Source organism: Sinohyriopsis cumingii, chromosome 2 (assembly GCF_028554795.1).
Source record: "Sinohyriopsis cumingii isolate HCF-2022 chromosome 2, ASM2855479v2, whole genome shotgun sequence".
In the NCBI taxonomy this organism is placed as follows: domain Eukaryota; kingdom Metazoa; phylum Mollusca; class Bivalvia; order Unionida; family Unionidae; genus Sinohyriopsis; species Sinohyriopsis cumingii.
In genome coordinates, this window is record NC_142962.1 from 138,135,405 (window position 1) to 138,163,389 (window position 27,985).

The 27,985-nt window shown below is 37.9% G+C and overlaps 1 protein-coding gene across 4 annotated transcripts; it reads right to left on the reverse strand.

Moving 5' to 3' along the window:
• Window positions 1-871: 871 nt before the first annotated feature.
• On the reverse strand, window positions 872-27,967 carry LOC149805916 (acidic mammalian chitinase-like). Of its 4 annotated transcripts, none has more exons than XM_089950685.1 (10): window positions 27,671-27,967; window positions 16,986-17,223; window positions 16,647-16,704; window positions 15,064-15,241; window positions 14,399-14,651; window positions 13,641-13,765; window positions 9,214-9,316; window positions 8,728-8,883; window positions 8,056-8,178; window positions 872-1,110 (listed from the first exon to the last, which is right to left on the reverse strand). In XM_089950685.1, exons 3-10 carry the CDS (start codon window positions 16,702-16,704, stop codon window positions 961-963), a joined length of 1,146 nt encoding a protein of 381 aa, XP_089806811.1. In that variant the 5' UTR covers window positions 16,986-17,223; window positions 27,671-27,967; the 3' UTR covers window positions 872-960. The 4 variants fall into 4 exon arrangements, with proteins under 4 accessions (XP_089806811.1, XP_089806813.1, XP_089806810.1 ...); XM_089950687.1 differs by lacking the exon at window positions 27,671-27,967 and adding an exon at window positions 27,572-27,643; XM_089950684.1 differs by lacking the exon at window positions 16,986-17,223 and having other exon boundaries at window positions 27,671-27,966.
• Between the last annotated feature and the right edge of the window lie 18 nt (window positions 27,968-27,985).

Consider the following 27,985-nt stretch of genomic DNA (forward strand, 5'->3'; position numbering starts at 1 on the left):
AGTCTAAGTATAATGCGAATACAATTATTATTTGTAACAGTACGCATAAACTCCATTCTGTAGTTCGCGTACAACACGCATTACGATTCAATCTATTACTGGATGACGTACGATCATACGGTGTGCTTCTTGCTATAAAAATTTCACACGACGCTGCTTCTAGCTTCAGCATAGAAGTCGGACATCTATTAGGTGTATATTTTCTAATGAAACAGTTGATACAATTTTGTCATTAATTAACCATATATTTCGAGATATTAAGTCAACAGTAAATTGATATTCAACGAATAATGTGTAATTCTACACTCCCTTGATATGTGGTCTTTTTTTCAACCCCCTCCAAAAAAATTTGATTAAGACGAAGTGCAAGTTTGCAATATTTATGTTGCATATACTCGATTGTTTTGTTTCTTTCTCGTCTCAAGGAGTATAAGAACATCTAACACTGTTCTTAATACACGCCGCTACGGCCTTTGTACTGTGTGTGTGTTTGTGTTCCGAATTCGTTCGATCCAAACTGTAGTTAATGACAGGCAATTTCACCATGTAGCTGATGTTCAGCAGTTGCATAAGATGAACATGCATACAAACTCTTAGCAGCATCTATAGAGAGTTTTTATTAGTCGGGGGCTTTTAGTGTTGACGAAGGCAGCCACTGCTACGTTCAATCTAAAATGTGTGTGTGTGTGTGTGTGTGTATGTATGTATGTATGTACTTGTGTGTGGGGGTATGGACTAATGGATGGATGGGAGGGTGGGTGGGTTGGTAGGTGGAGGGATGGCTATATTCTCAGAGATACTCTTTAATATCTTTATAATCCATACAATGGCTTTAGATTGTTGTAAGCTATTCAAATAAAAGTAACCAAACTTATTTCACATTCAGATTTATTCCACATTTTTATTAACGATGATTTAGTGTTGGAAAACAATACTCAGATTGCATACGTTTACAAATTTTCATCCAGAATCCGATGCACTATTTTGTCTGATCCTGTGAACAATGGAGTTCATCAGCGGAAACTTGTGTCCGCATGCGCCGTGAGTGTCGTCCAGATCGATAGCCCACACCATGATGCCACCGTAACCTCGTTTCTGAACAAAATCTACCTGATGAACGCAGAATGAAAAACAAACTTTGTAGGAAGTCTTGCACAAGTACGCATGGTATGTAAAACTGTATGATGAGTAACATACTTTATATATAGAGCGTCAGTGAACAAGATGTTGAAATTCAACTAGTGTCATAAATTGCAAATTAGGATAGCACAATGGTACTGTTCTTTTAAAGATTAAAAAAAACATGCAAAAGATAGGTTTCGCATATTTCTGCGTCTTATATCTGATAGTCGTGAGACCAAAGATAAAAGTTAACTGCCATCCTTGAACAAAAAAAAAACTTTTTATCCATCATGCACACGCCACATGTTGCTCTTCAGCCAATCGCTGCAGTTCGTCGAAAGAGGGTATCAGGGGCAAGGAAATTTCCAAACTAGCCGTTAGGGGAATACCATCACTGTAGTGGGAATTAAGACACTTACTAACCAATCGGCAGACAGTTTATTTGTTACAGACACATCATATTGGGTTACCAATTTAGGCCAGGTGCCAATGAAATGTTTTGTCGATATAATGTAACACAACATCGTTGTACTCAGACTTTCCTGACATCACACTTTTTCTTTGTGGAACACAATGGCGAGAGATTATACGTGCAAAAAACCAAACACATTTACATTTATGGAACATCGTTTTAATGAAGTAATGTCTTCAAAAATTGGTTAATCAATTTATATTCCAACAATCTACTGGGAAGAAAATGACATAATGTAAAAGAAGACAACATAAAAACAAGTCTAGATCAATCAATTTATATTCCAAAAGTCTACTGAGGATAAATCGGGCAAGTGAATCTTACTAAGAATTTACGGCACATGTCAACAAGACAAAGCCGAAGTCCGGAGTTATTCCATCTGCTAATTGAGATTACCTCCCTTTTAAAATCCTTCAGGACTCGCGGTATTATTTCAGTTCCAACGTAAGTCTATGGAAAAACTATTACATTAACAATTATAAAGTTCCGGCTCATGAACCGGTCTATATTTCTCAGTATAAACGCATCTTTGATGTAAACGTCTGTTTGAAGAAAACAAGGCCGGGTCAGGTCAAGTGTTTGAGGGTAGGGGGTCGAAATTTCAAAAGGGCACTGATTTTCCTCCAAATGGCACCAAAACAAAATTATATGCGACTATTTTCTCAAAGTGTGCATAATACCCAAATAAACGTGCACAAGAGTAAAACGCTGGTCAAATTTCATGTGACAAGTGATTGTACGCTTGTGTGTGTAAGAGTTTTTTTTAAGGGGGGGGGGGCTGAAACCCCAGCCTTGATAGAGCCCTGGAAAACCAAATGTCCGGCGGCATTTTGTGTTTTTTCATCTACACGTGTCTGAAATGTGTTTTCAAATCCGCACCTAAATATTCAGGTGCTAATTTCAGTAATGAGTTCTCGAGAGTCAAGTCTGTTATAGGACTGAAATTCCATCAATGAAATAATCTCCTTTTTTCTGTTACAGATATGCTCTCAAAAGATTATTTTTAATAAAAGTTTATTTTTCATTATCAACCAATCATAGTCAAACCGATATAGGACTCTGCTTTATCTTGACCCATTTCAAGACTGGTCCCAATTTGTTGATATAATTAGTACCGTGAGTCTTATATAAACCCTTGATTTATTTGACAGACCTATGTATGTATAGTGGATTTTAAGTACACTGTGCACATAGTTCTGCTTGTCAAAGATTACATTAGTGAATATTCAGTGGTGCAGTGCTAAATAAAGAAGCGACAGAAAGCAATAAAGAAGAGAGGGAACGCATGTCACTCGGATAGGGGAGACAATGGCAAGCGCAAAGAAAAGGTAAGGGAACGCCATTCCCATGAGTTGCCACAACATTGCTCCCCTGTGAATATTAAATTATATTGGAATTTCGTGTCTAAAATAACTACAATGGTGAATTACAGGCAATATTTATGTATTTGAACTTCATTTCAGAAAATCAGAAAAAATATTAAAATAAATTTCTAACGAAGAGCAACCTTATTTGCTATCAGCATTTATCTGTCTTCATTTTAAGACATAACAATTATCCGCCTCTTTGTATTATGCAATAAATGAGTAAAAGATGAAGGTGACTAACTATATATGCGTGTGTAACATTAAAAAAAAACCTTATAAATGACAAATTATTTAAAGTTCCCGCAGAACACATAATTTAAAACTAAATTAAAATAAGCATAAGCCATTTAAAATTTTAAAAAATGAAGTTTCAAAACAATCACTGAATGAAATTGGTGGGACACAAAAATTGGTGGGACACAAAATTATTAAGGTTCATCAGTATTAAGTACGACGGAAGCATCTTGTTTCTCAACATATCTAGAAAATATAAAATAAGAGAACATAGTTAATATATGAATGGTTAACTGTCTAAAATGTATATGTAGATATTAACCTATATGGAAAACAAACCAGTGAAATCTACAAACAATATACCACCCCACCCGCTTTGATGACAACGTGTTTTAGATCTGACTGAAAATCATTCTGATATAGAAAAAATGTATTCATTTAGCTTGTTATAGAAAACTAGAACTTTGCATCTACAGTAAATTTAGTTGTTATCCACAGAGAGAACGAGAACTTTGCATCTATAGTAAATTTAGTTGTTATCCACAGAGAGAACTAGAACTTTGCATCTATAGTAAATTTAGTTGTTATCCAGAGAGAACGAGAACTTTGCATATATAGTAAATTTAGTTGTTATCCACAGAGAGAACTATAATGTTGCATCTACAGTAAATTTAGTTGTACGGGCACATGTGGAACCCTTGTAAATATTTTGTTCTCTATAGAGAACTGTAATAATTCAACTCCCATAGTAAACCGGTGGAAATACCATAATATCAAAAATGTCAATGACTTTAAATTTCAGAATACTCATGATCAACACCTATATTTATCAGGATAGAAACGTCCTTGATACAAGCTCCTGTGAGGAGAAAACCACATGTCCCACTGCACAGTTTTGATCAACATGTGTTTGAAACCCGTTTTTATTTCCGTACCTAAAGAATCATGTACTAATTTCAGCAATGAGTGTTCCAAACTCTCAAGTCCGTAAAAGGATTTAAATTATAGAAATACAAATTGTCTCCTTTTTAAGATGCAAAAACTATCACCTCTGGAAAACTTATTTTTTACTAAAATTATACTTTTCATTATCAATCAATCATTGGCAGCCACCACATCTGCATAGCCAAGAAGTTCAGAAGATCCCTGCAAGATGTGACGGTGAAGAGGGGAGCAGATGTGGTATCTGACCACTACTTAGTTGTCGAAAGGCTGAAACTTAAGCGAAGAAGAACTGGATGGGCACAAAAGAGACGAAAAGAAAGTAAAACATCAGCCTGTTGACAGATGCAAAAACTAAAGAAGAATACAGACTGACACTTAACAACAAGTACCAAGTGCTACAAGAGCTTCTTGAAGATGAGGAAGACAATGCAAACAACAGATGGCAGAAAGTTAAAGAGGCAATAAAATCAACATGCCAAGAAGTACTAGGCCCCATGAAGCACCGGTAGAAAGAATGGATTCAGCCGAAACATTGCGCAAAATCCAGGAGCGTAAACAGAAAAAGCAGCAGTAAATAGCAGTAGGACAAGAACTAGAAAAGTAAAGGTACAAAAAGAGTACATTGACGCACACAGAGAAGTGAAAAGAAGCATCAAGATAGATAAGAGAAACTATGCTGAAGGAATGGCAGCATAGGCAGAAGAAGCGACAAGAAGTGGAGACATGAAGAAGCTGTATGACATCACCAAGAAGCTGTCCGGCAAGTACAACAAAACAGAGATACCCGTAAAGAACAAGCAGGGAAAGACCACAGCAAGTACAGAACACCAAATTAAGATATGGGCACAACATTTGGAAGAACTGTTGAAAAGGCCAGCCCCACTAAATCCTGCAGAAATCCATTCAGCCAACGCAGATCTCCCCATGAGCTGTGACAATCCCACCAGAGACGAGATCAGGAAAGCCATCACCCAGCTGAAGAACGGCAAGGCAGCTGCACCTGATGCCATCCCAGCAGAAGCCCTCAGAGCAGACTTAGATGCTTCAGTAGAAATGTTATACCACCTCTTTCAGAAGATCTGGATGGAAGAAGAAATACCGACTGACTGGAAGGAGGGACACTTCATCAAGATCCCAAAGAAAGGTGACCTCAGCAACTGCTCCAACTACAAAGGAATCACAATCTTATCAGTACCAGGGAAAGTCTTCAACCGGGGCCTCTTGGAGAGGATGAAGGAAGCCGTTGACCCACAGTTACGAAATGAGTAAGCGGGCTTCCGGTAAAACAGATCGTGTCGGACCAAATAGCTACTCTTCGCATCATAGTCGATAAATCGTTGGAATGGAATTCTTCACTCTACATCAACTTTGTCGATTATGAGAAGGCATTCGACAGCGTGGACCGAGAGACACTGTGGAAAATTCGTCGCCACTATGGCATCCCAACCAAGCTGGTGAACCTGATCAAGAACACTTACAACGGAATGTCCTGCAGAGTCATTCATGCAGGACAGCACACAGACGGCTTCCTAGTGCAGACTGGCGTAAGGCAAGGCTGCTTGATGTCGCCTTTTCTCTTCCTTCTCGCCATCGACTCGATTATGAAGACGTCCACCAATGGGCGGAGAAATAGGATCTAGTGGACATTGTGGAGTCAACTTGAGGACCTGGACTTTGCCGATGACATAGCACTCTTGTCCCATAGTCAGCAGCAAATGCAGGACAAGAACGACGTACTGGCAGCCACATCAGCACAGGTTGGCCTCAACATCCACAAAGACAAGACCAAGATCCTCAAGATCAATTATGCCAGTAACAACCCAGTCCCACTGCAGGGAAGTCCACTGGAAGAGGTAGAGTCCTTCACGTACCTGGGCAGCATTATCAACCAGCAGGGTGGCACAGACGCAGATGTCAAGGCAAGGATCGGAAAGGCGAGAGCAGCATTCATACAGCTCAAGAACATCTGGAGCTCCAAAGAAATTTCTTTAACTACCAAGATCAGTCTGTTCATCTCCAACGTGAAGTCAGTCCTACTGTATGGAGCAGAGACCTGGAGAACCACCAAGTCGACCGTAAAGAGAGTTCAGACCTTCATCAACAGCTGCCTAAGAAGAATTCTCCGGATCCGCTGGCCAGACACCATCAGCAACACCAACCTGTGGCAGAGAATCTCCCAGCTTCCAGCAGAGGACGAGATCAAAAAGAGAAGGTGGGGTTAGATAGGACACACCCTACGTAAGCCGCCAACCAACATTACCAGACAGGCATTGAAACGGAACCCTCAAGGCAAGCAGAGAAGGGGACGACCAAGAAACACCTGGCGACGCGACCTTGAGGCGGACATCACTAAGATGGGTCACAACTGGAGTCAGCTTGAAGGGATGGTACAGGACAAACGCCTCTGGCGATCTCTTGTGGGTGGCCTATACCCCGGCAGGGGTGACGAGCAAAACTAACTAATTGCCAGCCAAACACATATTTACTCAGCTTGATCTGAACCCATTTCAAGACTGGTTCTCATTTGTACAAATAATTAATTAGCAACACGAGTCCTTTTGCCATGGCTGTGTACAACTTTCGTGTGGGGGAAGGGGGCACAGAAGGCACGTGCCCGGGAGCCCAATAATCATGGGGAGCCTTTGTTGCCGTTGATAAAATTACATGTATTTAAATAAACCATAGTTTAGTCTAAACCGTTAAAACTTAGCCTAATATAGCTAGAACAATTATATAAATACAGAGGACTGTTTAAGGTTGCTTTCAGGGTGTATTTGTAGATCTATAAGGGACCCCCATCTTAAGTGACCCGGACCCACTAACGTTTTAATCAGGCCCTGATTAGAGTCACCTGATAAAAGTCAGAAAATGACTTAAATCTGCCGTATGAACTTATAACTTAAAGAAAATACTTGAGGTTGATGGCACTAAATGTGCTTATACTAGTAGTTTTAAACACAACAAGTTCAAAGGCGAGTATAAATGTATTAAAACAATTTATCAGCACAATAAATATTCTTTCGTTGTATATTTTTGTATGTTTTTCTTGACTGTAATATATAAAGTGTCATATATTTGTGATTTATATTGGTCTTGAAATCCCTGTATTTAAGTGATTTGATCTATTCTTGAGTACCCGGATGTGTTTGAATGGTGATAAATGTTTCTCCAAGGCAAGCAGAGTCGAACTACTATAGCATATGAATAATAATGATGCCACTGCTTGTAGAAGCTAGTGGTCCATATGATCATTTTATCGTTTGTGCCTCTCATCGTTGTGTCCACTACAACTTTTTTTGTGCCCACCTATTGACAAAACAACATAATCTGATAGAAATCGATGTCTTTTTATAATAAGCAGTTCTAATGGGGTAAGACGTCGTTTTTCTTTTAATTCCTCATACATATAATTAGCTTAAAACAACATAATCTGATAGAAATCGAGGTCTTTTTATAATAAGCAGTTCTAATGGGGTAAGACGTCGTTTTTCTTTCATTCCTCATACATATAATTAGCTTAATATTTCAAAACTGACGAAGAAAAAAGCTATTAGAAACATATCGTTACTAATATTAGCTCTTCCTGAAACAAAATACATCACTTGATTTGACTGGCTCCCAAATATGAATTTAAATGGGAATTCCGAATGTAACATTAGCATGAATTTCCACTGATGCATATCTCTGTTATGCTCAAGGTCTCAATTTTAATCTGACTGAATTGAACTTTCAGAGTAGAGATTCTTAACATAAACATATGCAAAACTAAACTGGACCAATGCGACCTACTTTAGCATCGTTTATCTTTTAACATTATTGAAAAATAATGGTTTCATGCCATAGACGCATTTATCTTTGGCATCTGCAGCATACTCAAGTCCCTAGCTAAATGTTAATTTTAATGAAAATTATTACCTTTTCTCGGAGACTGTTTACATTGTCGTATGCGACCCATTTCCTCCCGAATACCATATAAGGCACCTTCTCCTCATTAAGCACAATTTCTTGAGCCCTGCAATCCTGAAGTATCTGACAGATCTGTGGATATAAGTCAAGGGTTGGCGTCTATAAATGTATGAAACTTTGTTGATGGTCGGAATGTGTCACAAACTTCGAACTTTTCTTTCCCTCTTATTTCTTTATTCAAGTTTTAATCTTGAACAAATGATCGAGTAATTTATAAGGACTCAAGTCGGGACTATTGACAGATTAATGTAGTTATCTTACTTAAATTCTGAGCTATTTCAAATGCAAATACAAGCCACTTAGAGACATTCAAGATTTCCCGTCTTATGTGGATGACTTGGAGGCCAAAAATCTGTGCATGGCTTCTAGGTGACATCACAGGGTCTCCAGATGTTAGTGGTTTTCTATAATTTGGCGATTATTAAATTATCCTATATCGTCTTGGACAATAACCATGGTTCTGACAACTGGGATTCAGTATTATCGAGTTAGTACAAAATCAGTAATGTTTGAAGGATATGGTGTTAACTCTCGTTAATCAAAACTTCGGCATAACGAGAAAAGTTAACGAAAGCTCTATTGTATCATAAAAGTTTCTGCGATATAAAAACCGAAATCTACCGAATAATATGGCATATCTCCACCTCCGAATGAAGCTGCCCCGACGCCATTATCAAATGGGTTGACCAGTGTGAAAACATTTCCATAGAAGGGTAGTCCAATCATGAGTTTGTTCTTCTCCGCACCATGAAACTCCCAGTAACTTGCAGTGTAATTCTTGCAACAACAAAAAAAGAGAATCAAAGTTGTCATAATACCTTCTCCTCAGGAGATAACTCTGAAGAAATGAAAAACCGAAATTAGTAACAAGTTTATTACTTTGCGACTGACTGTAAGTTCGTCATAGAATACTACATATTTAGAGGTAAATTGTTTTTCTCTGACTTTCTCTTTAAAATCTCAGGTGACATTTATATCGACTCTTTGTACATAGCATAATCATTAACAATTTACATTTTATAAGGACAATATCTGAAAATTCCATAAGCATATCCTACGATCAAAAAAGTATGTTTTGGAAAGAAAGACAGACAGATAAACACTCACTATGCTCAAAGTATCATCACTATAAAGAGCACTATGTGGACCGGTCTTGTTTTCCCAAGAACCATGGAAATCGAAGGTCATCAAATTTATGGAGTCACAGTATCTGAGCAAGATAAAACAAAACCGTGTTTGTAGATCCTTGTCTGTTTATAAGATAATCGACTTAAAATCAAATGATCGTAATTTATTTTATTCCTATCTTTTAGAGTTCAAGGAAAAACAGTAAAAATAAAATTGCTGATTAGAATACAACTTTCTTACCAAATAAAGCCGTCTACGGAAAAAATGCGCAAGGACACAGTTTCATCCCAAGCATATCTCGAGAGCTCCGGTTTCATCTACGATGAGGACCACTAAGCTTCCTCCGGTGTCATCAGGAACTGCTTGTAAAACTTTAAATTATTCCGTATTTTTGTCGAGTCTACGTTCATGGAAAACCAAAGACAAAAGTTATTCTGCTGACGTTGACTTCATCAACGTTATCGTTAATGTTTTGAATAGTTTTAATTTGCATGTGCTTTCTAAACTGTAGGATATATATTTTTTAAAAGACTTATTTTAAGGCAAGGGCAAGTAATTATGCGACTCTCTCTCTCTCTCTCTCTCTCGTTTGACCTTAGGGGTAATTGATAGACGTAGAAGATTTATGTCTAAGTTGTTTTAAGATTTTTATTTGGTAATATTTCAAAACTCGGTAACAGATTTCATTTAGATTTGAAATACCTTAGTGTGAACAAAATAACATTCATTCTTTGATGCAAGCACTCATCCTTTCTGACTTGGTTCGAGTTCAAAGAAGATATTCATAAAGGTTGCTCACCCGCTTCAATTTTAGGTCCCGTGGATTCGACATATAGCACGAATATTTGTCATTTAATTGTTTAATTGTCATTTAACTCCTAATATTTTAATCTTATTTTGTACAAGCAAGAGTGTGCGATTCGTGCTAATGAATACATTGTTTTATATAGTAAGACAGTTATTTTGTAATCTGAAATTTATGTTTGTTACACTGGGAGATGTTTCGTAATCTTTCCAGCTCTGTCGTTACATGTTGCCATGTAATAAGACTCCTTTTCTTCACGTGTATGCTAAACGAATGATATACATGTACCTGATTCACAGAGGTTGCAGGTTAACCCCAACCCCCCTCCGAGTAATACAAAAGACTTATAAAAATGTACAAGCAGCTGCCTCGCTTTCAGCATTAAAAGATTAGTGCTAGGACTGGTCGGCCTAGTGTACGATGGTACATGACTGCGCCATCATGCCCCAGTGCTAGACATCACTGTAAATTGTCATACTGCAGACATCGTAGCGATATGAATGAAATATTGTTAAAGCTAAGTTATAAATCCAAATCACGCACATAGTACCTGATTCATGCAATCAGTAATGTGCCTTGTAATATCTATTTATATATAATCATTACTGAAAGTCTGTGACGACGCGTTTGTGAAAATGGTATACTCGTTCATGTAGTGCAATTATCTTCCAAAGGAGAGTGACTTGTATCAGTGTTTATCGCCTGTCTCCCAGTTTCGGAAAATTTTGTTGCAATATTTACTGAATGAAGCAGATAATTAACATATTACACTAGTTTACAATCGGATTCTCAGTTCAAAGCATTTAACAAGAAATCATAACGACTCTGGAAATTTTTGTAAAAATCTGCATTTAGGTAAAAATACAAACAATACAATTTTTAGTGTATTTTCCATATTCGAACTTCATTCCGAGCAGTTATAGCAGATCAAAATTTATTCAGAAAGTTTCGTGATGAATGGTTCTGACCAACATTCAGTACAAAGATGGTTACGATTAAAAAAATGATCAATCTTATACAATGACATATATCATTTGTTGACAGATGATTTATGAGCTCTATGTTTTTCCCCATTTTATTACATAGCGGACTGGCTGAAGCAACAGTGATCAGGTTGTGACTAGTGCAGAAATATCTTTATCGTTTCACCACCATTGTCCCTGGCTTTTCAATGGGTTTTAGTACCGGCTTTTGGTCGCAGATGAAATGTCAGTTGCTTCCTTAGTGTTACCCAGTTTTTCAACGTTAACTCATTGACTCCTGTAGATTTTTGTCATTTTCGCCTGCAATGTGAGTAGGAAACACATTTTGGGGACTGCTTCTGAATGCATCCAAATAAATCACGTTTTACTTGAAATCCCCAACTTTTCCTACATTTTGCAAAGGTTCAACTGTCTGCAGGGCCGTAGAGAGCAATCACGGGCGTTGGAGTAAGAAACACCTGGGCCTCTCCTACTTCCTGCTCCCGTTCCTAGTTCCTGAGCCTAAGCTAGCGGAAAGACTAACAGCGATGTTCTGTGGGATATGGAAGCAGAAACGCATACCCCACGAATTCAAAGATGCACCCATCATCCACATTTACAAACGGAAAGGCAATAATCGCCAATCCTGCGACAACCATTGAGGAATCTCTCTACTAAGCATCGCAAGCAAGGTCCTCGCCAGGCTACTGCTGAACATACTCACACAGCACCTTGATCATGGCCTACTGCCAGGAAGTCAGTGTGGCTTCAGAAAAGGGAAATGCACCATCGACAGGATCTTTGCTGCCAAGCAGATGCAAGAAAAGTGTCTTGAACAAAATGTTCAGCTATACACCACCTTCGGGAACCTGACTAAGGCATTCGACAACGACAACGTCAGCCGGGAAGGCCTTTGGAAGATCATGGCCAAATTTGGATGTCCAGAAGTCTTCGTTGAAAATGGTGATGCATTTTCATGATGGCATGCTTGCCAGAGTCCAGGACCAGGGTAACTATTCTAAACCCTTTGCAGTTACAAAAAGTGTGAAACAAGGATGCATCTTAGCCCCCACCCTCTTTAGCCTCATGTTCGCTGCAATGATGATGAATGCTTTCAAGGACGGTGATATGGGAGTAGGTCTTTCTTCAACCTGAGGAAGCTTCAAGCCAAAACAAAAATCCAAGTTCAGAATATTCGCGACTGTTCCCTCAACTTCAGCACGGAGTCAGGCATGCAACAGAGCATGGACCTTTTTTTTTATTAACTTCTGACTCACCATCTCTACCAGCAAGACCGAGGTTCTGCATCAGCCAGCTCCTGGAGAAGATTACCTGGAGCCATCCATCACTGTCAATGACCAAAAGCTCAAAAATGTAGACAGGTTCACATACCTCGGTAGCACCCTCTCACAAGCAGTCCACATAGACGATGAGATCAATACCAGGATCGCCAAAGCCAGCGTAGCATTTGGCAGACTCCGCTCAAATATCTGGGATAGGAGAGGCATGAAGTTTGCCACCAAGCTCAAAGTCTACGCAGAGGTTGTTCTCCCTACCTTCCTCTATGCTTGTGAGACCTGGGCTGTGTATAGCCGCCAAGTTAAAAAAAAACAACTGAACCACTTCCATATGAACTTCCTGAGAAAACTGAAAATCAGATGGCAGGACAAGGTACCAAACAGAGAGGTGCTCACACAGGACGGCATGACAAGCATCCACACCATGCTGTGCAAGGCACAACTCCGATGGGCTGGCCGTGTTGTCCGCATGCCGGTAGAACACCTATGGAGAGCTACAGCAAGGCAAAAGATCTCACGGTGATAAAAAAGAGGTACAAGGACACCCTCAAGGCCTCGTTCAAGAACTTAGGCATTGATCTTGACAGCTGGGAGAGTGTCGCTTCTACTCGACCTGCTTGACGCAGTCAAGTCAATGCCAATGCGGCAGCCTTTGAGCAGAAAAGACAGGTGGACTTAGCTGAGAAACGTGATCTACGCAAATCCAGGAACAGCAGTTCCGCAACACTAGTCAGCAACCTGTACATCCATGTCCCCACTGCACCAGACTCTTCCGGGCCCGGATCGGACTGATCAGCCATCTCCGGACCCCCCACCCCCAGTGAATCGATGACATTCAATGGTCCTCGTCGACACTGACGGACAAACATCATCACATCTTCATCAGTTCCTGTTCAAACAAAATGTTTGCTTTTTTAAATTAAAATGTGTTGTTCGGCGCAGGCCACGGTGATATATCCCCGGTCGTCCCGCCCCACCCCCTTGTTGGCCCTACATGTGTGCAGTTCAGACCAGTCTGCCTTAGGGCTGAGGCCAAAAAATCTAAAATCCGGAGACAAAATCCGAATCCGACAACGGGCGAATATTTGGTGTTACAAAAAATCGGATCTCAAAAATTACTCTTTTCCCTCTGTATTTGGTAATGCGGGTAGAAAGTTCAGATTATTTTGTATCCTTGTAGAGCTAAGTTTGATTACCTAATACCACCCATTTTGATGTATTTTAAATGACCTTGAAGCTACAGAACTCGGAAGTAGCGTGCTGAACCAAAATCTGAGAGAGTGCTTAGCACAGTTATAAGAACTTCTGATTCAACGTTCTTAAAATGAATAGCAGAGTTACCTCGAAATCATATCAACTTCATAAGACTGTTCGGTTCTCCACTGGGACGATGCAACCGCTGCCGTAAGGAGCAATCTCGTCATGTGATGTCTTTCTTTCTCGGCGTCAAAAGCATCATGCAGCACCTTTGCAAAGTAATGATAACATGGTATAATAGTTCTTCATCCGTCTCTATTTCTTTTCTTTTCTGTTTCAAAAGCGAAGCTCGATACAGCTCGTCATTAAATTTTATCATAAAAATTATGTTTTGTAATACCTTTTCACTTCACATTTTACGTTCATGACGAAGGTCAATACCAGGTGGTTCAACGTTTTTATGAATTCGCATATTTTGGTTGAAGGATTTACAAGTAGAAATTCGTGTCGAATTCTTCATTACCAATACTGACCATAAATTAGCTGATTTTACCAGTGATTAAATAGAAGTTCGATAAAGCTGATTTCTTAAACATAAAATTTAAACGCTTTGTTCTGCAATTCCCTTTAATTCATTTTGTTTATTAAAAAAATAGTATTAGTCAAGAAAATTTCCATGATGAAATACATTCAGCAGAACTTCAAATAAATTTAAATTGTGGGTCAAATACAGGGTGCTAAATGTAAAAAGAAACTGGTTGTATTTGCCGTCTTGTTTCAATACGTTATGAAAAACGACAATATTAGTGTACAGAATCATGTGTAGAGATTTTGTTTATATGTTATCTAATGAATGAATTCATACTTTTCATTCTTAAATATTAAAACAAGAAAATACATACCTTCAAAAGTTCACTAAATGCATGTTTATCTTCTGCTGGGCTTCCTCTAGCGGCTGGGTATTCCCAATCCAAATCGAGACCATCGACGTTATGCGTGCGCAGAAAGGCGATTGCGTTTTGTGCAAACGTTTTCATATTTGCATGGGATTCCACTGTTTTGTGGAACTTCACTGAACCCATCTCCCAGCCCCCGAGAGAAACCAATATTTTCAGAGCAGAATTTTTGGTTTTCAGGACAGTGAGTCTTTTCATTCTGTTGGAGTGAAGTTTTTACATCTTTGGTATCATCTAACTGTATATTCTTCTCTCTCTCTCTCTCTCTCTCTCTCTCAGCAACTGATGATACATGTAACCCTTTGTCTCTTTTATGTCCCAAATGATGCCGCTGTTTAAAAAAATATCAATGCACAAAATTACTATTTTAAGAACATAACCAAATCTTACATTTGTTATGTTTATATATGTGCTTGCTCCCTTTAACATATTATCCTGCACTGAAACATTGTACTCGACCCTATTATATATATATATATATATATATATATATATATATATATATATATATATATTGATGTAGCAACTTAACTGTAATATTCTCCCATGAGCACTTCAATAAAAAACAAACATAAAAAAGAAATAAACACATTAATAAAAAAAATACATACAAAGTTAGGTCATAAGGTTGTTCTGTGACAATCTCTGTTCCACTCGAATCCAAAGTGATAAAGGCGTAATTAATATGAGTACAGAGGTTGGCATCGATGTCTTCTGGCAACAGCGCATGCCCGTCATTGCGCTGCGAACTCCAGCTCGAGTAGTAGCAAACCCGTAAAAGTTCGTGTCCTACAAGTACGTAGAGCATGATGAGTGTTTGTGGAATACGAAATTTTTTAAACGAGCTGAAATAAGCCTATCTTCTGCGAGCTTTAATGTATACGGTATTAAACATATTCTTATTGGATTTTATACAGTTTAAAGGAAGGTAGCACATGAGTAAAATAGTATTAACATTATGAAAATCATATGGTGCAAAATATTAAGTGATAAAGTCCCTTCATGTACTTCTGACACAAACTTCTATGTCCTGTATGATGATCATTCCTACCTTAAAAGGTTAATATTCCACAAGTTTTGATTCAAAACTATGATATGGAGAGAGAGAGAGAGAGAGAGAGAGTGTGTGTGTGTGTGTGTGTGTGTGTGTGTGTGTGTGTGATTTGGATTTTCAACCCAGCTTTAAAAAAAATTCGCCTTGCACTGAGGCTTCATGCCGCAGACATGTAGCATGATGTCCCACCCAGTGACATTATTCTGACACCAGGCCGACCAGTTCTTACACTGACCTCCTAATGCTGAGCGCCTAGCGAGGCAGCTGTTAGTACCATTTTTTATAAGTCTTTGGCATGACTTGGCCGGGGTTCAAACCCTCGATCTCCCGCATCCGAAGCGGACGCTCTATCCACAAGGCCACCGGAGCAGTCTGGATTGGATTGATAAAACGTCATATTTAGGATGTTGTGTGATACACTGCGAGTATATTGCAATAGTTTGCGTGAATAACTGTGTTCAGCAGAATCATAAGAGTGTTATCGATAGCACAAATGAACTAGAAATGTATATAAATTGGTATGTCTTTCTTCAGAGACAAAATACAACCTTTTTGTTATCCTAATTTAAGCAACAAATTCATGAATGTAGAAATAATTAGCTCATGAAATTAGTAAACTGATAATTGTTTATTATATGAAAGATCCTATTGACTGGAATAGAATACCAGTCCATCATTTTCAAACAAAGGTGATATCAGTATCAACAAATAGTTCGTTCTATAAAATACTTTATTCTGGAGGTTTCGTTTGGCTATTCAATTTCTACAAATAGACTTTCAATTTTGAGATGTGGAAATGACAAAATGACATTCTAAGACGCTATCACATATCTGAAATAAACAAGTAGCAGGAAAATATTCATAAACAATCAAAGATGCCGAAATCGATAGTCATTTACTTTTCACGTGATTCTTAGAAGAACAATGTTTTCAAAACATCAATATTTACAAAGTGGTTACGACTTTAAATCTTGTACGTGCGCCATTTTGCAATGCACGTTTAATAAATTGTTGACGTCATATCTCTATATTCATGGAAAACACACACACAGACATACATACATACGTGTATATTTCTGTTGCATAATAAACGGGACTCAAATAAGTTATTATAAGCAAAAACATAGAAACAAAACAAACCTATAACAACTGGAGGTGTACACATGAAGATTAGAATAACAAATCTCCGCACGGCCATCTGTAATCGAGAACAAAATGGGTAAACATCAACTTTAGTATGTATGATACCGGATTGATGAAAACATTTAAAGTAAACTAGCGTAATAAGGCCTATTATATAACAGACGAACTAACCATGCTTTCTGGACACTATATACGGAGTTGCCGCAACCCTTCCGACAAACAGCTTCTTACTCGTACAAGGCGGTCACGCAAAAATGGTTGTCTAACCTAAGTGATAGAATGAGATGATTTGTAATGGATTTCTCCATGTCGCAGAATTTTCTACACGCAAAATACCTTTGTATTCTATATGGACCAAGAGCGTATGGTTTTCAGCCTGGCGATTTCAAAATACCGACATCTATTCACTCGCTGTTGTAGTACGCACAAGCGTCAGCAATGGGTTGGGTGACGGGGTTAACTCGAGTTTTCCGACAGTGGATTTGACCACGGCCGTAGTGCTTATAGTGCTGGATCGTCACAACGTCGACGAACCTTGACAGGAAGCGGTATATTTTACGCAAGCAATCTTCAGCTGTAGAGAAATATGAAATATAACACATTAAGCAACATAACATTAAAAATGTTGCTGAAGTCCCATTTTAACCTTCCTGTGACAGAATGAGTCGTAATGTCGTGGTATGTTTCTCTTTCCCGTTTAGAAAGAAAGAATTTTTATGTAATGACCGGTCTGCATTGTAATGACCCGGGATCTGAGCTATTTGTAAGACTGTCTCCATTTGTAGACGTGAGTGAAACTGATGCTTGTTTCTTTGATTATGGTGGTTCAGTGTTTAAAAGTATTTCTCAAACTGAATGATTAGCCAATCAGTAAGAATCACCTGTCATACCATATCATTCTCATGGGGCTCGCTTTACATATAGAAAGGAATTTGACCAAGCGAGGTAACTGTCCGCTGATTGTGATCCCTGCAAAATCCAAGTTAGTGTCATGGTTGTTAGCAAGTTTGAGAGGAACAGAAGCTCATTTGCTAGAGTAATGGAATCCTACCCAGAGTTCGATTTTCAGCCCAATGAAATCAAAATGTCATGCATCTTAGATGCACATAAATATTTTAAATGCTGGCAAGTTTTTCAAACCTACCGTAGCGAGAGTCAAAGCAATTTGTTGTGAGCCACAGCAGGTGGCACATTATATAGCATATTGATACTGTGAAAGGTACAGAAATGCTTCTAAGTGCAGAAATTTAGATCGCCCTTCACGGCAGCAATAGAGCTACCCGGGGGTGCGACAGAGCTCTTCCTTTACGGTTCTAATTTAAATACCCACGACTTTGCATATTGGAAGGTAGTCTCTTATTTAGGATGTCATTTCTAGCTCCCCACAAACCACCACTGCGTAGAGAGTTATGAAAATTGATGATACTGACTTCCCCCGTATAGAGTTAGGAAGCTTACTGTCGTTAAATAGGTCGGACATTGCAGATGCGATGCCACCGTCGTAGTAAACCATCTGCATTTTATAGATATAGAACATTATATTGGTAGCATCAGCTTAAGGATAGTTCGACAGTTGCTATGGAAACTTGAGCATCATATCGGTTTATTTACTACCAGGTCCCTACTAGGGAGATAAGAGAATTATGCGTGACTTACCTCGTCTGGAAAGAAGACTGCAATCTGTCTGAAAATACTAAATCATTGTTCGTTGGTAAATATGGAACATACGAGGGTGAAGTCAGAGTCTCGAGAAGTATATGATACTTAGCTGTAATTAGAGAAATAGGATCTGCACAAGAAAGTAAACCTAGTTTCAGTCTGTAGTATGACAAAATTCAAAAACCCAGACGGCTATATAGGGACGCTAAATTCATTCAGTAATAGGACGCCAAACCACCACGATTCACAGCATTTCTGTGTTTCGTTATAGGATGATGGTCCTGTTTTCTTGTTAGTGGCCACTACCGTGATTTCTGTAAGCCCTGTTACTGGCCACTACCGTGATTTCTGTAAGCCCTGTTATTGGCCACTACCATGATTTCTGTAAGCCCTGTGACTAGCCACTACCATGAACTCTGTAAGCCCTGTGACTAGCCACTACCATGAACTCTGTAAGCCCTGTGACTAGCCACTACCATGAACTCTGTAAGCCCTGTGCCTAGCCACTACTATGAACTCTGTAAGCCCTGTGACTAGCCGCTACCGTGATCTCTGTAAGCCTTATGAATGTTAAGACCAAAACAAAATATGTGTGGTCCTGATTGCATTGATTAAAAATTAAAGGTAGGGGTAGGTCTGTACAGGTTTTTTTTGTAGTTGTTTTTTCTGGTTGGTCTGGACGGATTTATATTAAGCGTAAACTAGAAAAGCATCAATTGCATCCTGATTGTTACTTCGATAGCAGTGACATCCCTTTGTTAATTCTGCTTTTGTCCCGAAATGTTGTTGTCACTTTTTCCAAACTTTTGTGGGGTGGAATTTTTTTTTTTAAAAAAAGGTCAGGGACGACGGTTAAAAATCTGGTCGGTCGGGTCCCCAGAACAAGTACTTTTTTACTTGGCCTAACATTATTTTTTTTGAAAAAGCGAGCACATTATGCAGTTCTTATCATATGTGCAACTTTCATCTCAGTTGCAAATTGTCATACAAGTATATACATTAAGATATAATAACATTTTACAAAACATAACCTCGCCTCATCAAAAGTTGCTACCATGCTCTTGTCAAAATGTTTGACCCTCTTCCTGTATTATTTCATTCAGTCATTCATTATATAGCATTACATTAAATATGTAGGTACGCGGCATTATGGCAACGGTACCCATCCCCCCTCGATAAAAAGCCTATTGGAATGATATTTTTCCATAGATACCACAAACCTATTATTCCGAGTTACCCTACTGATTATCTTATTGCACTGTTATTTTATTTAAATTCTGAATACATAATGCGTCCTTTATTTTGGACAGAATTGGCGGTAACAAAAGATTTTAAACTCTGTTCGAGAAACTGAATGACTTAGTTGCCATAGTGAGATCTTGTACAAATCTTCAAAGGTCACCTTCCGAGGAAAAATAATCTGACATTCTTACATTGGTTCATAGCATAAAGTATAATCGGATAACCCGTACACTGCAACTTCGAAGTGGCAAAGGAAAATATAAAGTATACTTTGTTTCAATCACAAAATGATCCGAGGGTCTTGGTATCTATTTGAACTGACAAAAGTACTTGGGGTACGTTATCTATTTAAACTGACAACAGTAATTGGGTCCTTGTATCTATTTGAACTGACAACAGTACTTGGGGCATGTTATCTATTTGAACTGACAACTGTAATTGGGGCCTTGTGCCTATTTTGTTACATGTTTAGGATCTTACAAAACGTAACAGAAAAGAGTGAGGACAACAAGCTTTGTACAATTTAACAAATAATTTATTTCCCTAGAAAAACAAGGACAAAATGAGAACAAGAACTTACGGTTTTAGGAATCAAATCCAAAATTAATCCAAGAATTAAAAAATAGAAGTCATATTATTAAAAATCCTAAATGAATCTAAGTTCGAGTCCCGATGAAATCCAAAATAGAACGCGATCACGTATGTTGCAACCTTTAAAGTGATGTTGTGTCAACAGTTCCTTATTGAATCACAAAAATAAATTAATCCAGTTTTTAATTCCGAATAAATTTCAATGAATGTCTTTGTCCAAGAATTCTGTATGAGCACATATATTTCCAGGGAAAAGAATCACTTGTATTCCATAAAATTAAATTTCAACTCAAACTGATCGCAAACAAACACCTTTAAGTGTCAATGGTTTAGAACCCAAATGCCAAAATTCTATCCAGAAAACAATTATACGCTAATTTAAGACCCAAAACAGATTCCCGTATGAGGGTCACATGGTCACACTTCCAGAACAAAATAGAAACGTTTTACATGCCTAACATCACGTACTCCCAGTATGACTTTAACTAAAATCAATGGCTCTTACTCTGGAAAAGAATAATAAAAAATGTATTAAAAAAAGTTGTTTATCAGAACCCTTACTGGTTCTGAATCAAGGTCAGCAACTAGATACAGTGTTTCTATATTATCACAGTCAAGTCAAATAGAACAGAACTGAATGTCTGGGGGGGGGGGGGGGGTCTAATCCACTAGACAAAGTTACATTATAATACCATGTAATGGAATAAAATAAAACTAAAAAACAAATAATTAAATTATATTTACATAACACTTCTCCCCATACAGGAAAAAGAAAGATTTATAAAATAAAGTTTTCTTTTTACCATATATTAATTATACATGAGGTTTTAAAAAATAAAGAACTCTTATGAATTATACAAATGTACATGAAATAATATTTCTATACAAGGTAAAGTGCATCGGCTATTAAATTGTCTTTTCCCTTGATGTGCCTGACGTCAATATTATATTCCTGTGAGAACAAACCCCACTTTAATAATCTCTGATTTCTGAAGCACAATAATCGAAGAAGGAGCTGAACTAATGTAAACTTCAAAATGTTGTAATGCCAATATCAAAGCGAAACATTCCTTCTCTACTGTTGAATAATTTCTTTGGTGCTTATTTAATTTCTTAGAAAAATAGCACGCTGGATGATCAACACCATTTTTGTCTTCTTGAATCAATACTGCTCCAACCCCAACATCACTTGCATCAACAGACAGTTTAAATGATTAACTGAAATTTGGAGCTGTAAGAACTGGTGCACTTTTAAGTATGGCTTTTAACTTATCAAAAGCCTCTTGGCATTTTTCAGTCCAAGGAAACTTGTTTTTCTTGCTCAGTAAATTTGTTAGGGGTTCAGCAGTATCTTTTAACTGACAGGCACAGGGAATTCAGAGATCGCATTGACCTTAGCATCTATATGTTTACCTTGTCCATGTCCCACAATATGTCCTAGAAATGTTACACAAACACGGCAGAACTCAATCTTGGATAAATTAATTGTCAAACTTGCATCAGTGAACCTGTCAATAAATTTCCGAATTGTTGCTAAATGTTCTTTCCACGTGTCGTTGTAGATGATGACATCATCGATGCAAGCATCACAATTATCTAGACCAGAGGTAATCATGTTCATTAAACGTTGAAAAGTACTTGGCACCACTTATATTGATGAAGTCCATCTGGAGTCACGAATGCAGAAATTTTCTTTGCTCTTTCCGTCAGTGGAATTTGCCAAAATCCTTTCAGAACCTCAAATTTGGTGACATACTTGGTACTTCCGATTTTATCAATGCAGTCATCGATTCTTGGTAATGGAAATGAGTCTGTTTTAGTCACACTATTCACGTTCCTATAATGAGTGCACATATGGAAAGTTTTATCTATTTTTAGGAACAAGTATGCATGGTGAACTCCAGTCACTTTTAGTGGGTTTTATGAAATCATTCTCCAGCAAATATTGAATTAATTTTTTCAAGTATTCCTGTATGAGAGGGCTCATCGTATACGGGTGTTGTTTCATAGGTATGGAATATACAATTTCAACGTCATGGAAAATTTTGTTTGTTCTTGTAGGCACATCTGGAAATAAGTACTCATATTCAAGTAATAACTGTTTAAGTTCATTTATTTTTTGCTGTTGCAAATGTGAAAGTTTCTGGTCCAGATTATTCATAATTTCTGAATTCCGAAGATTTGTCGCTCCAAAATCAATAGTGTCCAATTGCATTCCTTCATTTAAATCTTCATTAAGTATGACAGGTACAACTAAATTAATTGCATGATTAACCTGGCTATCTCTCTCAATATACTCTTTTAAAATATTTATGTGGCAAAGTTGTTGTTTGTTTTCGCCTCCCAGGAGTATTTATGATGTAATTTAAATAATTTACTTCCTTTTCAACTGGGAAGGGACCATAATACTTGGCCTAAAAAGGATTTTGCGGTATGGGCAAAAGAGCGAGAACTCTATCACCAGGCGGAAAACTCCATTCTTTTGTATTTCTATCATACCTTAATTTCATTTTTGACTGTTTAGAGTGCAGATTAGTTCTTGCAACCTCACAAGTCTTTGACAATTTATACTTAAAATTGGAAACATAATCGAGAAGATTCATTTCAGTATCTTCATTAGAATGAAGTTTCTCTTTCAACAACTTCAATGGTCCACGCACAGTGTGTCCTAAACCTAGTTCAAATGGACTGAATCATAAAGATTCTTGAACTGATTCCTAACAGTGAACAATAGTAAAGGAATGCCTTCATCACAATCTTTACCCGTATAAAAAAATATGATCGAATCATATGTTTTAAAGTCTGATGAATTTTTTCCAAAGCCCCTTGGCTCTCAGGTGATAGGCAGAAGACCTGAATTGATGGATGCCTAATTAGTACATAAATTGCTGGAAAATTCTAGACATAAAATTTGAACCTTGATCATATTGCACAGATATAGGAAGACCAAATTGAGTAGAAAACTTTATCAATGCTTTATTATGGTTTTGGATTTAATATTCCTCAAAGGAATTGCCTCTAGGAATCTTGTCGACGCACACGTCACGGTCAGCAAGCATTGGTTACCTGACTTGGTGGTAGGTAAGGGACAGACACAATCTACCATTATTCTGCTAAATCAGGGGTCGGCAACCTACGGCACGCGTGCCACAAGGTGGCACATCAAGAGATTTTGTGTGGCACTCGAAGCAGACAAAAATCTCGATTTTAACAGTGTTACTCTCTAACTGGTGGCACGCGTTCGTTCATTATGTTGTTGTTGTTGTTGTAGAGTTTAACGCCATTTTCAGCACACGATAGGCTATACATGGCGGCCAGTATTAGTGGTGGAGGAAGAACCCGGGAAAACCCCGTAAAGAACCACCGACCCACGAGAAGCTAATGGCAAGCTTTCTCGCATACCCACACTGGCTGAATCCTAGACTCGAACCCAAGCAAACAGATGTGAGATGGCAGTGATCCGTAACAGAGAGCGCTTTAGACCACTCGGCCACTCGGGGCCCCCCGTTCCTTTTGTAATCAATCCGGAAAGAAGGGGCACGCTATGCAAAATAGGTTGCCGATCCCTGTGCTAAATGGTCCGTCAAATGCAGGAATAAGTTACAGATGAGCCTTTGGTATCTTCTGATTGGGTTTTCCAACCATTTGACAAGTATGACAAGATCTACAGTATTTACAAACATCACGTTTGATTTTTGACCAATATAAGTGATTCAAGATCTTATAAGTTTTATTAATCCCTAAATGACAAACCAAAGGAGTTGCATGGGCCAGACTAAGAATTTCCTGTCTGCACGATTTTGGAACTACAATTTAATAGTTCACTGACCACTCGTCAACAGCAGGTACCTCGGCAGGTCTCCATTTTCTCATAAGAATTCCATTTTTAATGAATAACAGACAGGAACTTCAGTGGCTTCAGTTTCACTAATGGCCCTTTTAAACAAACAAGGCGTGAAAGTGACCTCATCAAAAACGTGACCAATACATGTGTCAGCTAAAGTAATAGTTTCCTGATGAACATCATTTTCAAGAGTTTTCTCTGCCATAGCTCCAGTAACTGCACAAACTGGGTATAAATAAGGGAATTCGTTTTCAGTAGGATCGACTTTCCGTTCCAAACAAGGCTTGTCAGTTACATGTGGATTAACCACAACCTTATATCCAGCTAGGTCATTGCCTAGTAATAAATGAATGCCCTCAACGGGTAAGAATACACTATTTCGACTGTCACGGGTCCTGAGACTAAGTCTGATGAAAAATTTACACAATGGAGAGGAACATTAACAAATCCGCACTCTACTCCCTGAATAAGAGCACTTTCATTAGAAGAAGACTTCTCAGAAAAAGGCAAAGTACCTGATAATAAAAGACTCTGAGAAGCTCCCGTATCCCTTAAAATTTTAATAGGGATGGAATTGGCCGAATCACCCAAGAGTGATATAGAACCCTTTCGACATGAATGGTTCATAATTCTCCATTATAAAATCTGACTGGGCTTTGTTAGACCCAAGAAATGTATTGCTTTCAATACATGACCGTGAGTTTGACCTCTTATAAATAAGAGCATTTGGAATAGGTCTGTCTTGATTCTGATGCCTATTTTTTTCAATCTGTAGCAATCAGAAATAATGTGTTCTTTCTTCTTGCAATAGGTACACGTAGGAAAAGACAAGGATATTTAATCAAGCTTACCAAAAGCTTAATTTCTAAAAGTTGTGCCAGATTAAAATTTAGAAGGGTGTATTAAGCTGAAATAATTTTCTACCAGAAGACTGCTGAGTGGAAGACTTGCTTACAAAAGGATCTTTATGAGCTAAGGAATACTCGTTAGCAGCACGTGCAGCATTTTCCAAGGTTTTGACCTTATGCTCATCAAGATAAACCCTAATGTCACTATGGACACAGGTCCTGAACTTTTCAAATAATATGAGTTGTCTGAGGCTTTCGTAATCTTTATTAACCCTTCTAGAAGAGCACCACCTATCAAATTGTCGTGTTTTCCCATGAAATTCGACATAGGTCTGGTCAGTTGATTTTCTAGAATTCCTAAAACCTTGTCGATAAGCCTCAGGAGCTCATAACCCTTCACGATATAGTCCTTAACCACTGTGTTGTAGTGACAGGGATGCACAGATATCTTGGGCTTTGCCAAAATGTGCACACTTTAATAATTGAGTCCAATGTTCCCTTGGCCATTTAAATTTTTCAGCAACTTTTTCAAAAGAAGGAAAATATTTGTCTACTTCTTTTTCTTTAAAAGGAAGCACTAACCTAAAATTATTAGTAATATCAAACCTTGAATTTGTATGTGAAGTGGGAATGTGCTTTTCACTTGCCAGCTCTATTTATTTCAGTCTAAATTGATATTCCCTCTCTTCCTTCTTTCTTTGCATTAGCATTTGCATCTCTCTCTCTCTCTCTTTCTCTCTCTCTCTTCTCTCTCTCTCTCTCTCTCTCTCTCTCCTCTTTCTCCGATTGTAACTGCATTTGCATCTGCTTCTACTGTTTCTGTAACCGCATTGGGGTTTTTTTTTGGTAACTGCATATCTCTCTCTCTCTCTCTCTATTCCTTATCTATTTGCATTTGCATTTGTTTTTCCTCTTTCTGTAATAATATTTGTTTTTCTTCTTTCTCAAGTTCAAGCTTTCTTCACTCTAATTCAATCTTGTGTTTTAATTTTAATTCCTTTACTTTTATGTCAGAGTCTGATACAGACTTACTGATCGAAGCCAAATCATTTTTATCCAAAACATTCTTTTCCACCAAATACTGGACACCAAAATGTTTTTTATTTCTTGCTTTGTTAAAGAAGCTTTTGCCACAGAAAGATCATATTTTCTGGCAAGTTGAAGCAATTCATCTTTTTCAAAAGGTCTAATTGTTCATGTATAGGATTTGAAAGAAAGACCTCCACTTTTGATGACACTGTAAAAACAAAAGCCCGTTGATCTCACTAAAGATTTAAAAAATGAAAAATAATCCATGGGATTTAAAAATTCTGAAACTAGGGGAATTTAAATTTCAAAAACCAACGTGTTCTGAAATATTTTAGCCAAAATTCAGATATCCCAAGGACGAGCACCCAATTTTATTATTACGTGTTTAGGCTCTTACAAAACATGACAGAAAAGAGTGAAAACAACGAGCTTTGTAAAATTTAACAAATAATTTATTTCCCTGGAAAAACAAGGTCAATATGAGAACAAGAACTTACGGTTTTACGAATCAAATCAAAAATTAATCCAAGAATTAAAAAATTGAAGTCATATTATTAAAAAGCCCTAAATGGATCTGAGTTCGAGTCCCGATGAAATCCAAAATAGAAGACTACGCCGTCTGTTGCAACCTTCAAGTGCTGTTGTGTCAACAGTTCCTTGCTGAATCACAAAAATAAATTAATCCAGTGTTTAATTCCGAATAAATTTAAATGAATGTTTTTGTCCAAGAATTCTGTATGAGCACTTACATATTTCCAGGGAAAAGAATCACTTGTATTCCATAAAATAAAATTTCAACTCAAACTGTTCACAACAAAACACCTTTAAGTGTCAACGGTGTAGAGTCCGAATGCCCAAATTATATCCAGAAAACAGTTATACACTAATTTAAGATGCAAAACAGACTCCCGTATGAGGGTCACATGGTCACCCTTCCAAAACAAAATAGACGCTTCTTGCATGCCTAACATCACGTACTCCCAATATGGCCTTAACTGAAATCAATGGTTCTTACTCTGGGAAAGAATAATATATAAAAAAAAAGTTTTTAAAAAGTTGTTTACCTGAACCCTTACTGGTTCTGTCAGAAATATAGTGTATTGCATCCTACTTGTAAAGTACAAATTCCTTATTTGTAGACGTTGTGGCAAATATGCGCTGAACAACACAAAAGTGCGTAAGTATACAAGTACATACACATTTACGGACTTGACACTCAAAATGTATCCCGCTGTTATTGAGACTTGTCTAGAATGCCACCGAAACCACTAACGTCGGCACTACTGCAACCACTACTCTGGTTCTTACCTTTCTTCTCGCCAAAGCAACAGCAGTACTAGTAGTGGTGATAGTCACAGTAGCGCTAGTGAAAGGGGTTTTGCTTGTAAAGGTATAATAACTGGTTATATCTTTATAGGGTTTTCAATCCCCAAAGGAACTATTCTGCTTGCTGATCTACTATAAACAACAGCATTAAACTTGGACAGTACTAAAATAAAGATACATCTTATAACGAAGATGTCGTCTTGTATAACTCGTACTTCAGCCACAAACGTGTGTTGTAGTTTTGTATGTTTAGACCCGGAAGTTGCATTCCTGCCTATAGAGTACAACTATATGATATTCAACATTCAAGAAATCAATCCGAATAATGCACGTTGTATAAAAGAGACGATGGTGTATTCGACCCTGTAATATGAAATGAAAACCTGTTAATGTGTTATACGAATGAGGGTGGGGGCTGGGCTAGTGATTCAAGATGGACAGACAGCGTCTCGTTCAGCCTTCGGAATGATGTACATACTAACCTACGTCATCGTCGGTTTCATGCTGTCATCTGCTGCCGGTAAGTTCCCTGTCGCTGAATAACACTAGAGCGACTAAAGAACACAACCATACTGTTCATGTTATTCAATACATGTGCTGTTACCGACCGTCACGATTCAAATAATTCAATGTGTACTCGGCAGCGGTTATGTCTATAATAATCAGTTGCAATTGAAAAATGATCCAAACTATTCTAAGGACTTCAAATTGTCACACGAAAGTGGGAAACCAGAGTCACAACGTACGTTTGATCTTCGCAGTCATAAACACAAATTGGCTTCTCGCCAACAAAGATA